Source organism: Pteropus vampyrus, unplaced genomic scaffold (genome assembly GCF_000151845.1).
Source record: "Pteropus vampyrus isolate Shadow unplaced genomic scaffold, Pvam_2.0 Scaffold36, whole genome shotgun sequence".
Lineage (NCBI taxonomy): Eukaryota > Metazoa > Chordata > Mammalia > Chiroptera > Pteropodidae > Pteropus > Pteropus vampyrus.
Window position 1 is genome coordinate 10635879 of NW_011888817.1, and position 13685 is coordinate 10649563.

The 13685-nt window shown below is 50.0% G+C and overlaps 1 protein-coding gene across 1 annotated transcript in view; it reads left to right on the forward strand.

Moving 5' to 3' along the window:
* Nucleotides 1-13685, forward strand: part of CUNH1orf94 (chromosome unknown C1orf94 homolog) — a 40496-nt gene that overhangs the window by 8993 nt on the left and 17818 nt on the right. The window contains exon 2 of the mRNA XM_011358064.1: nt 11166-11854. Within this exon, the coding sequence (XP_011356366.1) occupies nt 11166-11854 (689 nt within the window). The remainder of the gene's footprint in view (nt 1-11165; nt 11855-13685) is intronic.

The following is a 13685-nucleotide window of genomic DNA, read 5'->3' on the forward strand; positions in this document are numbered from 1 at the left end:
GGTGCTGCTCAGGCATCTTCCATGCTTCTTCATGGTCTTCTGAACCCTTTGATTTGTTTCAAGGGTCTCGGTAGTTGACCCTGCCTACATCTCTAGGTGCGCATCTTGCTGATCTTCCCCACACTCTCTGTAAACCAAGAAGAGCAACCAGCAGGTGCACATATCCTCACCTTTGCTCAGGTTATTCTACTAGTAAGAATGCCTTTCTTCCATAACTCTATTGAAATGCCACCCATCCTTAAAGACCTAGAATAAATGTGTCATCCTCCGAATTCTTCACTGTTTACCCTATTCAACATTCCTTCCTCCTCTTCCGTGTCTCTCTTTTTAATTTAAATTAGCTATTATATCCTCTCTTTCCTAAGAATATAAAGGCAATAACAATATCAATATTAGATAATGATAAAATGAGGAGACAGGTTATTTAGAATCCCAGCATACTTCCTAGTTGTAACCAAGTTACTCAGATGTTCTATGCCCCATTTTCCTCATCTGAAAAATGGAAAAGGTCATAGCAACAGCCTTAAAGGGTTATCGTGGGGGTTAATGAATAAGATATGCAAAGCTCACACAGCACCTGGTATAAGGTAAGGATCCCAAGTTCCTCATCACTATCATCGTCGTCACCATCGTCACCATCATTATAGTTATTATCAGGGGTAAAATGACAGGGGTTAAGTATTGAGAATGGTAGCGGGGAGAGGACATTTGTATACCAGAAAACCCAAGCTAAGGGAAACTACTCAGCTGAGGACAGCATTTTGCTTTGAGATTCTTGGCAACTAGGGCAAAAGGGGAACATAACAGTTGGTTTCCATAACTCATATTATCCAATAAGAGAAAGCAGGCGAGCTCATCAGGAGAGACAAAACACTTTTCTAGCTCTGAGGACCAGGTGGAAGGGTGAGGGTGATAAACAAGCTCTTGAGTTGACCATTGGCCAGAGGGATGGACACAACATCCCAATAGGATTTGTTGGCACAGTTCTGGCATGGGATTTCTGATGGGGTGGTCACCGGGCATGTTTTGTACACTGCCTAGTGGCAACAGTCCTCCTCCCCCACTTGACCATGGCTCCTTAAGGGCAAGGGCTGTGTCTTACTCATCTGCGTCTCCCCGGCGCCCAGCTGAGTTCCTGGCACTTGGCGGCTATGCAGTGTATATGAATGAATAAGGAAGTGAATGATAGATGAACCATAAAAACGCCACTGCAAGGAGGATGAGCAAGGCCCAGAGGTGGCCAGGATCCAAGCAAGGAGTCACAATCATCAGAGGAAGAATTGAGTGATACAGGGACAGAATATCAATAAGCCAAGACATTGTAGATTTTTTTCCCCTTCCTTCTGCCTTAAGCGGCAGAGAATGGAACTAACATTTTCTTGAGCACCTAATATACTCCAGGTTCTGTGTTTTAAGTTTCTGTTTATCTTACTGTCTTAGCAACCATTTCCAGGAGATGGTTGATATTACTCACCTTTTACAGATATGGAGGCCAAGGCTCAGAGAAGTTAGGCTACTTGCCCAGAGTCATCCAGCTCAAAGAGGACACAGCAGGAATAGGAACCCTGTAGGGCTTCAAGGCTAGAGCTCTTTTCCAGACACCAGGAGCCCATAAGAAAAGCCCTTCCGGGTCTGCTTAGCACCGGCCCCGCGAGCCGTGAAGGGAAGATGAATCGTGATTAACGTCCCGCTTCCCGTGTCCCCCTTTTTAATTTAATTTTATGGTTTCGGGAGTTGTGTCGCAGGTTGCGGGAGCCTGCAGAGATGGGCCACCAGTGGTTTGGTTTAATCCCCTTTCTAATATCTTTGTTGCAACGTTCTTTCCAATTCAGTTCCCAAGTCACATTTAAAAAAAAATACCTCTTCCTTAGGGTAAACCTTCTCTTATTAAACAGATTCAAATGAAAAGTTTTAAAGATAATTTGAACAATAAGAATCACTCTGTAGCTCCCAGCCGAACCTCCTTTATTGCTGTATTTATTCCTCTGTTATTTCCTTTCTCATTCCTCAGCTCACTGAATCCCTCATCCCCCTGCCAACCCTTCCACTCCCTGGCCAAAATCGCACCAGCGTCCTGTTATTTCAACTTCTCCTTTTCCCTCCATGGGGATGGAGACTCAGGGAAGAGGTGGGGTGGCAGGTGTCTCACTTCCATCTGCCAGTCTGCCTTCTCAGGCTGTCCCATCTCCCATAAGGGACAGGCATGGAGAAGCTTGAAAGTGTCTGGAGGGAAATTTGCACTTGGCTGGGAGCCTCCAAGTGCTTTGTTTGCATGAAAACCTCGGGAATGTCGGGCCGAAGGGAAAGGAGAGATACTAGCTCAGAATGCAGATGCCTGGGCCCCTTTCTGAACTGGCATTTCCCCGAGAGTCCCCAAGAATCTGCATTTGAAACAAGCACTGCAGGTGATTCCTTGTGCATATGTGTAGAGAGTTCTTTGATACTTTGGGGGATCAAAGATGACGGAACTTCAGGCTTAAAAGGGATATGGCAGCATTGAGAAGGAAGTGTTCCAAAGGAAAGCATGAAGGAAGGAGACTGACCTTTACTGGACTGTAAGTGTATGCCAGGGACATTATGAAAAATGACTCGACTCTATACGAAGACCTTTGCTAGGAAATGAGAGGGACACGAAGTCCAGGCTTGGAGTTCGGGCAGCTGAGGGCTCTCACAGTGTTCCCTCCTTTAACCCCGACCCCCACCCCGGGTCACCATCCCCATGAGGTTTTGGTGTCTTCCCCAACTTTCCACGCCTAGCCAGCCCAGCCCCGGGCCGTGAGGGGTCAGCGGGGCCGAGCCTGCAGCAGGCTGGGCTCTCCGGCACCACGCGGCCTCTCCGTCGTTGCTGCTAACATTTGCATAGCGCTGTTACAGTTTACCAAGTGCTTTCACATTCATCATCCCACTTAATCCTCACGGCAGCCTGTAGAGTGGAGGAGGGGTGGTCCGGGCGGGGAGGCCTGAGCTTTCTAAAGGCCCTCTGCCCAGACTCCCTGCCCGCAACCAGAGAGGTCTCAGCAGACAGAGCTCCAAGTACCTTTGGGACACAGGTGCACAGCCCTAGGATGGCAACTGAATCTGCAGCTCCCGTCAGTTGCCCTTTCCACACCCCAAATGAAAAAAACTTGCCCAGTTCTCTCAGATTGTGATGGAATCCGCCTTCCATCCCTGGTTCCTTTTCTTCCTGCTAATTTTCTACAAGGCTTTTGCTGGGGTGTGTTTGTATGTGCGCACACATAGGTGCATATGTACGATTGTGGGGGTGTATGCATAGCTGTGCTGAGTGTATGCGTGTGTGTCGTGTCTGTGGTATTTGCAGCATGTGTGTGCATGGCTGTGCTGCATGTGTGTGCACGGATGTGGTATACGTTTGTGAGTGTGGTGTGTGTGTACATGGGTTGGTGTGTGTGCATGGGTGTGGTGTGTGTATGGGGAGGGGGACCCAGGGCAGTTCAGTGAATAATAGATCTGGAGGAGAAGAAAGGAGGAGGAAGACATAAGGTAGCTTTGACAGAGATGGCTGTATCCTTTCTCTCCACAATGGGCAGGGGCCACCCTAGGTGCTGTGACATAGGTACCAGGGCAATAGAAGTTAGGTCCCTCCTCTGCATGCAGACAGGAAGATCCAGAAATTTCCACTAGCCTGGGTTAAAGTGAAGGTGAGGGCCCACTGGGGGCTGGTGCCGAGCTGGACGCCGGAGCCTCTGCCCCCCATGATGAAGGCCTCCCCTTGTCTGGGGCCCTTTGGTGCCTCTTTGCTGCCCCCACTCACAGCCAGGGCTCCTTCAAGTCTCTGAGTTGGACACCCACCTGTTCACCAAGTTCTGTCTTCTGCTCATCTTGTCCTCCTAGTTCCTGGCTGGCTCTTGGCCTTGGCTCTCCTACAACTGCGACTCAGAGAAGGGAAGTGAATTAAGATCACCCCATCAGAAAGGGCAAAGCGGGGTTTGAATGCAGCTCTCCAGAAGTGGGAGTAGAGTCTTGGAACCATGTGGACTTGGGACTCAATCCTGCTCCAACACATATTTTCTTGGACGAACTTGAATTTATGGTTCATATTTCCCGAGCTTCGGTTTCTTCTTCCTAAATTGGGAATAAAGGTGTTACCTATGCCTCATGGTCGTGGAGTCAAGTGCCAAGTATAATTCCTGGCACCTAGCAGACAGAGCACAGGTCCTAGCTCAGGCCTCAGTACCATCTTGTCACTCCTCTGGACCATTTGATCCCTGGGGAAAATCAGAGCCTGACACTTCCCTGCTGAAATCCCTCCAATGGCTTCCCTGTTCCTTTAGAATAAAATCCTTCAGCATCACTCTAAGACCTGGCAGGTTCTGACTCTTACCATCTCTAACCTCTCCTCTTGTGAACCCCCCCCACCACAATTAATGTACCCCACCTTCTTGATCATAGTCTCACCAATACACCAAGCACTCTTGCCTACCCTATGACCTTCGCACATGTTGTTCCCTATCTCTAGAAAGCTCTTCCTTGCATTCTTTACCTCGTTAATGCTTATTATCCATTAGGCCCCAGCTTAAATAACACTTCCTCAGAGAGCCCTTTCTCACCCTTCTAAGTTAGGCGTGTACCCCTGGTATTCTTACACATAGCATTTCACTTGGGTTTTCCAAGCAGAGTAACCTAGTGATTAAGAGAATGGCTTCTGAGCAAGATTGGCTCAGTTCGCCACTTTGTCCCATTTTAATTCTTGGGAAAACTCCCTAACTTCCTTGTCCCTTGGCTTCTTCATTTTTAAAACCAGAATAATCGCATCTCTCTGTGTCAGTTAGCTTTTGATATACAACAATCCACCGCAAAGCTTAGTGGGTCAAAACAACAACTGTTTACTTAGCCCCCATTCCTGCAGCTCAGCTGAGTGGTTCTTCTGGTGGGGGCCGGGCTTGGCTGGGCCTGGCTCACGCTCACCCAACGTCTGCAGTCAGCTGGGTCTGGCCAACTGCTGGCCAAGGACCCTGGGGTTTTCCTCTGTGGGGTGTGTCATCCTTCAGTGGGCTCTCCTGGGTTCATTCACGTGGAGGTGGCTGAGTCCCAAGACAAACAAGAGATTAAGTAAGCCCTGATACCCAAGCGCTTTGCTTTATTACTTGAATCAAGATGGGTGAGAATTACCAAAGGCCATGGATACCGGAAGACAAAGATGTGATAATATGGGGACTGTTACTGTAATCAGTCTACCCACTACCCCACTGGGGCTGTTGTGGGATTAAGATGAGAATCTGCATGGGAAATGCTTAGCACAGCGCCTGGCTAGCTCCTTAGGACTCCATAAAGGCTGATCCTTCTTCCTATTTTGTGAGCTGGGGCCTGCGGCAGCTTGCTTAAGGTCTGGCCTCCATTAAGCAGTGGGGATTTGAATCCAGTTTCTGCCTCCTTCCAGAGATTAAGCTCTTAGTCACTATGTTCTGCTGTCTCACCCACGCAGACACGTAGAGAAGTCAGAATCTCCCGCACAGTCACGTAGTCAGTCTGCGGATGGACCGCCATTCAAGCCCAGGTCTGTGCGGGACCATGAACCCTTCCCTCACCTTACTATTCAATCAGCCATGTTACCTGGGCACTGGGCCTGGGTACCCAGTTTGTGGATGGTCTGAAATGCCATAGCGAGAAGAAAATGTTTGTTTTGATGTCCTCTTCCAGCACTAACAATTTTCTGCTTGCATTTTTCTGTTGTTTGGCTCAGATGAATAGCAGTTTTCGTCTTTGCTCTGTGTTATCATGTACACAGAACTGCTGTCGGGGAGCTAACAGCATGCTTGCTTAGTCATTATTCTGGGAAGGGGTGCCAGCCAGTCAATAGCCTTTATTTTTACATAACTCTGTACACTGCAAATGCAGAAATAGTGCACAGCAGCCACGTACAGCGCTGCCATCAGACACCTATCATTTCTGGAGGTGGGCAAAACGGAGGTGGTGGGAACAGCGGGAGCCACAGCACCAATCCTGACTCTCGTTTCCTTCGTCAGTGCTTGTGAGCTGGGTTAACCTCCTCGAATGATTCACTACGATAGTCTGTGGCAGATTTTATGGTTTTTACCAACTCAAAGAAAAAAGCAAATAGCACGAGAGAAGTGCCAAGATCGGCAAAACTTCTTAGGAAGAGAGAAAGATAGATTCCAGGAAATGCAGGAGAGCAGGCTTGATGTTGAACCCAGCAAAGTCGTAGGGAGAATGAAAAATCTTTATGTGAGTCCCAACGCGGTTGCTATGAGGCGGCGGGTTCTGTGTGGGGTCCGCCAGGGCATTGACTGCCTTGTAGAGATGGGGCATTCTTAGGACCAGGCTTAGTATGATGGTTGGGGAATGGCTCACAGGGATGCCACACCAGAGGTGGGACACGAGACAAGAGGACAGAAAATAGAATCGAAGCCAGACAGGTTATAACTAGCACAAGGAGTTGGGTAGTATGGCAACAGAGCTCTTGAAATCAATAGCTCTGGAAATGGACAAGGGTAAAGTCAAGTTCATAGACTAGTTCATTCATTTATTCAACAAATTCTGAGCTGGAGTTATATATCAAGCACTGTTCTAGTCTCCAAGGTCTTTATGATGAATGACTTACAGTTCTTGCCCTCAGGGAGGATATGTTGTTGTGGAGAGTAAAGACTTTAGAAAGATACTGTATGGTGGTGAGAAACACTAAGAGGAAAATAAACAGATGGATGGAGCAGACAGTGCCTAGTAAGGCAGGGAGAGGTGACAAAAGAACAGGAAAGGCTGCATGAGAGTATGAAACTTGAACCGAGGTGTGAATGATGAGAAAGAGCCAGTCAAGGAATGATCTGGCATTCCATAAGACGTGCAAAGGCCCTGGGGCTGGAATAAACTTGGCATGTCAAAGAATATTTATAAGGCTGGAGTGGCTGGAAGAAGTGGAAGTGGAAGCAGGAGGGGGTGACAGGGCCATTTTGCATGGTGCCCTGGGGGGCAGAAAAGAGTTTAGATTTTATACTATGTGTAATGAGAATCTACAGGAGGGTTTAAATGGGGAACTGGTTTGATCTGAGTTCTGAGAGTGTCCTAGCTCTGTAGATATGCATTTTTCTAGAACAGGTAAGAACAGAGGAATCTTGTTTTCCTGGGGGTGGAGGGAGCAGGTCAGGAGACCCTGGATCAGGGACTTTAAGTGCACTGAATGTTGATTGCAACAAGGTGTTGGACAAAGGCTGCCTTGGAGAAGTGGAGATAGGATGATAGTGACTGAAATGATTGATTTATTCCCTCAAAGTGTTGATCCAGGATTACTGTCAGGCTGCAGGGAGGATCTCCAGCAGTGTCTCTGAGGCTCAGGCCCTGGACTGTCTCCCGTTCAACATTTCTATCCACAAGTTAGCGGGAGACTCAGAAGACGTACTCACCAGACATGCAGCTGACGTGGAGCTGTCAGGGACAGCTAAAGCCACGGATGACAGTCTCAGGATTCACTGCAATGATCCTCTATGAGCCCAGCGATATCCCTGACTGCATTCAGATTGGGGAACAAAGCCCCGCCTCAGAGCGAGCAGGGAGATCTCAGTGGGTGATGGCCCCGGACAGGAAGCCCGGTTGGGTGGGAGGAGGTGGTGACGGCAGCCAGACCCGTCCACATCCTCACACCAGCCTCTCTACTTTCTCCATTACAAGGTTCTTAGCCTCTTTCAGGCTCACTTTTCCCATTTGTAAGGTAGAGATGATACTGTCTTCTGCCCAGGGTTGTGGAGAGGATTACCTTCGAGCTGGCTTTCTGTTTGGCCTGTGGTGGATTTGCGACAGATACAAGGAAACAGGAGTTTGCGGAGGCCGTCCTGGAAGGGCCAGGCGCTCCGGGCAGTCTTTCAGGGCACATGGAAGACCCACAGCCAGGGTGGCCCCTTTGTTTTTGGCACTGCACCGTCCCTTCTGGTAATGCCAGCTTCCTAGAAGCCCAGTGAGCCCTGTGATGTGTCTGGAGGAGAATGAGGAGTATAAGCAGGTGTTCACACACGGCTCTGGCTGGGTTCTGCCAGCCTGGTACCCTGGTGGGGGAGGGGTGGGAGCATGCTTTCAGATGTTGAGAAGGGACCTCCTGTGGGGCTTTTTTTTAGTACAGGGACTTAGGGCTCTGTGGATCTTTTATAAATTGCTTTAAGTTCTCCTTGGAGCTGGTACTTTAAAGGATTCAGTGATGAGACTTTTCTGTGTAACATTTTTATTAAAAAAAAAAAAAACAGAAACCAAACACAAAAGTAGAGCGAACAGTGTGTGATGAACCCATGTACCCATCCCCCAGCTGTAGTGATGATCACAACAGGGCCCATCTCGTTTCAGCCATCGCCCTCTCCCCTCTCCCCCTCCCCCCGCCCCGCCCCGCCCCGATGCTGAATTAAGTTTAAAGCAAATCCCAGACATAAATCGTATCCGTACATGCTTTAGTATGTATCTCTAAGAGATAAGGACTCTTTTTTGGCTGTTTAAGTGATACTACAACTTAAAAAATTAACGTAACTGTAGTAAGTCTAATTCAGAAACTCTATTGATACATAGCTTGCTTTTTAAGTTTTTTTGGGGGGGAAAAGAAAGAACTGATCTGTCAAATGTCTGGTTTCTGTAAGTCGAGACTCACCTGTTCTCTTTGAGGAGGATGATGAAGAGGAAGAAGGGGATCTAAAACTTGGGGCCGTGGTTTGGCAACCCCTTTATTCCGATTGTTCCCGAGACACAGCGGTGAGAGCGAGGCCTATTTATAGACTGAGTCTCTAGACATGGGAAGGAGGAAAAGAAGGAAATAGGAGAGAGGACATGGCTGAGGGCGAGAAGAGAGAGAATGGAGGGAAGAGGAAAGTGGCCTTGCCTCATACACAGCCTTTTGCTGGCCCTCCGGAGCTTCCAGGGCCAGCCCACTATAGCTAAGACTCTGGGACAATGGGCTGAACTCGTCCTGTGCACGGGTATCTGTGTTGGCTTGCACATGGGTTACCTCAGCAAGCTCTCCTACCACCCATGAGGGTGGCTGCTGTTAGTGTCAGACCCACGTCCCTGAGGTCCTAGGATCTGACATGAAACAAAGAGTGGTTCCCCACCCCAATCCAGGTCTATTTGGCTGGAATCTGTTTTTTTCCTGGCACCGCCTCCTGCATCTAGACCTGACGAGGCTAAACGCAGGAGGCCCGGCTCTCTAGGTGGTTGAAATAGCGATGCGTTCCCCTATTTTTAGGTCTTCCCCATTCTCCCCAAGTGCCCTAGTCATCCAGCCCCTTCCCCTGGACCCCCAGGTCTCATCGGGACCCAGCAGCTCAGCTCTGGCTACGATTTCTAGTACTATGTTGTATAAAAATGGGAGAGTTGGCATCTTTGTCTTCCTGATCTTCAAAGAAAAGCCTTCATCTTGTAACTGTTGAGTACTATACTAGTTGTGGGCTTGTCATATATTGTGGTCTTTATTATATTGAGATACATTTCCTCTCTACCTGCTTTGTGTAGAGTTTTTTTTTTTATCATAAATGGATGATAAAAATGTTTTTTTCTGCATCTATTGAGTTGATCTTATGATTTTTATCCTTTATTTTTATTAATGCAGTATATCATGTGAATTGACTTTCAGGTGTTTAACTATTCTTACATCCCTGTAATAAATCCTATTCACTAATTTTAAAAAAGGGAGGTTAATGCCTGGCATAGCAGGAAACCTCTGGGACGGTCGTCTGTGCCCTTTCTGATTGGTTATCAAATGCAGTGGCTCTTCCCCTGATTCTTTGTGTGGTGATATGTGAGTCATTGTGCACCTGCATGTGTGTGCATATCAAACACACGTGTGTGTGTTTGTGTGCATATGTGAGAGTGTGTGTGTGCTCACACACAAAGAGCATTGCTAGGAAGGCATGATTTGGTTCTGTAGTAACTGCCTGTGGGACTCGCTGGGCCTTCGGGATGGGTCGTCAGAGCAGGAGCAGATGCCAGGCCTCCCCAGTTGCAAATCTCCAACTGTGGGGTGCTTTAATCTTTCCCTCTGCCTCTTCTCCATCTTCATCAGCTTCTTCCAGGGCTGGAGCACCAAGCAGTTTCCAGGATGCTGTGTAGACCACCTTATCCACCCTTTGTGGAATCCCATCGAGTAGGGATAGCGGTGGTTCTAAGCTGGGTGGCCATGGTCCTCCTAGGAGTGCCAGGGAAGAAGGTGCCCCCTTGCCAGGGACACTGGCGGGGCAGTCTGGGCCATGAGCCAGGCCAGCAGGAGTGTCACCCTCTCCTGCACCTGGAGAGAGCCAGCGACCAGGAGCCTAGATCCATGGGACTATCAAGGCCCCTCGGGCTGGTGCTGCCCATCAGGGTGCAGCTGGGGGCCAGGGCCTGAGGTACAAGTAAAGGCCTCTGTTTAGATACAGGGAGATGTTTATAAGTCAGAGCAGGAACCAACCAACTGCCGGTGCTCCCAGGAAGTAGGGCCCAGTCCAGAGGCCATGAAGTGGGCAGAGGGCCATGCCAACCAGGGTGGACCGTGGGGCCACGGTGTAGAATCCAGCATCCAGAGGCACAGCCAGGCTGGCTGTGTGTGAACATACTAGCTGACACGTGTGTCACTGTTACTGTCTGCCAGACACTGTCCAGAGTGCTTTGCATGTCTAGGATATTCCAGTAAACCAAGTGAGGGGACAGGAGTACTGAGGTGCTGAGCAGCCTGCTCAGGTTCACACAACGGGCAGGTGACGGAGCCAAGGTGTGAGCTCCATCTGTCCTCTCCACAGTCCCCTCTCCCATTCTGCCATTCATTCTGCAGTGAGTCTGTGGGGCTTCCCAGGGCTCAGCCTCAGCCCTCTAGACCCATGCTCAGAGCTGTTGGCTCAGTCCTGACCCCTTCGCTGCTGTCTTTTTTGCTTCAGGTCTTGGGCAAAACTGAACAGGGATGGGTGGACTGAAATGAAGGCTCATTTCACTCAGCAAGACATAGTATAGGGGGAGGACCGAGGTGTCCTGATTCCTAGAACTGCACTCTTGATACCGAGCCCGCTTGTGTGGCTTAGAAACCTCTTGGAAGTCCAATGCTGTTCCATTTTCTGTCTTGAGAAAGTAATCGGTTCTCCTTACCTAGAAAGGTGTCTTCTCCATCCCCTCGCCCTGCGGTCTGGGCCCTACTGCAGAGCCACCCTTGTGAGCTGGCACTAAAACCATCTGTCTTTTTAACTTGTTTGCAGAGCTCTAGAGTTCGGCAGTGGCAAAGATGAGATCTCCCTGTTGGTGGAGCAGGAGTTCTTGAGCCTAACCAAAGAGCACCTCATCCTGGTCACAGAGCGTTCAGGGGAGCTGGAGGCACCCAGCAGCTCTCCCATGGGGCCTAGAAAACCAGCTCCCTGCCATCTCATGCCTCCTCTGGTAGCAGGTAGCAGTGAGTGCTCAAGAGCCTCTATCATTGCCAGTGACAAGCTTCTGGAGCCAAAGGTGGCCATGTCTGTTATTGGCAGCCGGCAGGACTGCGATTCTGCCATGTCTACAGTCACAGGCATCCTGTGTGCTGCCAAGGTCAAGAGTGCCAAGGGGACAGAAGACGGGGCCCACAGCCTAGGTGCCTCCAACTCGGAGATCAGCAAGCTCTTGGCCCAGTTTCCACTGAAGTCCGTGGAAGCATCCAAGGCCCCCAACAACAAAGAGGTGCTGGAGGAGACAAGAGTCATCAAGGACTTCCTGCAGAACAGCATGTTCAGTGGCCCCCAACCCAGGGAACCCATGGGGCTGGGCTCGTTCCTGCTGCTGCCACCCCCGCCTCCTCCCGCACCCCCCAATAAGCTCCCTGAGCTCCCTGCCCAGAAGAGGCAGCTCCCAGTGTTTGCCAAGATCTGCTCCAAGCCCGAGGTGGCCCCCGCCATGGAGGGGCACCACTTGATGGGTGAGTGGGGCTGGGAGCTAGCAAGTGGGCCTGCAGGGAGGAGAAACTTAGGCACACCACATCTTTGTGCAGAGTAGGACCAGGTGGCCTCTCTGGTGGGCGCAGCCTCTAGATGCAGCTGTTTTCAATGCCTACAGGCCCTCTGTGCTGGATACCCATGTACGGGGCACAGCAGATCCCAAGGAGCTCTGAGAAGAGGGATAGGCACATTTGGTACCTGACTCATTTTTTAATCCACCAGGATTCCAGAGTACACTGAGGGAAGTATTTATCCCAGCTGAATCCTGGGTGGAACTGCAGCTGGATAAGAGAGAGATTTGATTGGGAGCCGGGGTCATGTGGCTTCTGAGGGAGGTGCCTGATCCGACCATGAGGCCTGGTCCTCTCTCTGGGGCAGGGGGTGAATGTCTGAACTCTCCTGGTGCAGTTCAGACTGTGGGGCCTCCAGGGTCTTAGAAAAGTACATTTCCACCCACTAACCGTGGAGTCTACATCCTTCCCAGGACATCAGCCACCCCCCAAGTTTCCCCCACCCCACTCCTGGGTTCTGCATTTTGTGCCTGTGAAGCTTCAGTCACTCAGATCGGATGGTTCCAAGAAGGCAGACTGATGGCAGTGGCATTTGCCTATAGTCATCCGTCACTAGGAGAAAACCAAAAGAAAATTCACCCCCAGTGTGCGAGCATGGATGGATAACTGAAAAAATGCCTGTAGAGGGAGAGCCCAAAGCCATGTTCCTAAGAAAATAGGAACACAGTCACCCTAGAGAACACTCCGTGTGCTGCAGCATTGTTAGAAGGCCAAGGACAGCAAGCTGGACTCTGGGTCTTGGGCAGGCCTCTAGGAGCCAAAGCGTTCTTTGGGCTTGCTGGCTGTATGTGTGAGAGGATTAGCCCTGCCTGGAGGAGGGGACTTTGCTCCCACCTTTTCCCCCCGCAGTGAGCGTGCACGGATCTCTCTCTCTGCTGGGTTGGAGGTAGTCTTGTCCCACCCACCCTCCCCCCCATTTGTGTGTGTCTGAGTACAAACGTGTGGGCAAAGGTGTGCCAAAGGGAGCTCTGCAGGTGTCAGTATATTTGTCAGAGAAAGTGGTGAGTGTGGGTGCATCCGAGTGTGTGTCTATGTGTATGTGTTTGTGTGTATGTCTGTGTGTATAGTTGTGCATGTGTGAGTCAAAGGAATGACAGGAATATGTGTGTGTGTGTGTGTGTGTGTGTGTGTGTGTGTGTGTGTGTGTGGTACACGGACGCTGGAAGAGGGAGCTTTGGAGATGAGTGAGCAGCAAGCATGTTTAAGGCGACTGGAGGTGTGTGGGAGAGACTGCAGGTGTGTGGGTCCCTTGGGAAAGGGCTATTATTAGTGGGTACTGTTATTTCAGCATACTAGCTCGAGGCTAAACTCAGCAACCAGAGAAACTCTTGGAAGAGACTCTAGGGACAAGTTTTGCTAAAAATGTCATTTTCTCCTAAATTGGCTCAGGCTGGAGCAGCTCTTTCCTTTGCTGGGACGGTGCTAGGAGGGCAGGCCCAGTCCTGCCCAGACTCAGCCCCAAGGCCATTGGGCTGGGGCAGGGAGGACAAGAGCTGGTGTGATCAGATCTACTCCCAACAAGTAACACCTGACACAGGTCCTCTGATCCACCGGAATGATCCGAGGCCTGCTGTGTGTCCAGCGCGCCATTTCCCAGCCAGGCTCCATGGAGACCAGGACCCCCCAGCCGGAGAAAGAGTGAAGCGTGCTGGGTGGGTCCAGTCCTCTTCCCTGCTTCAACCAAGCAATACCATCTTAATTTTGTTTTGAAGAACAAGTTCCATTGCTAAAAAGGAATATG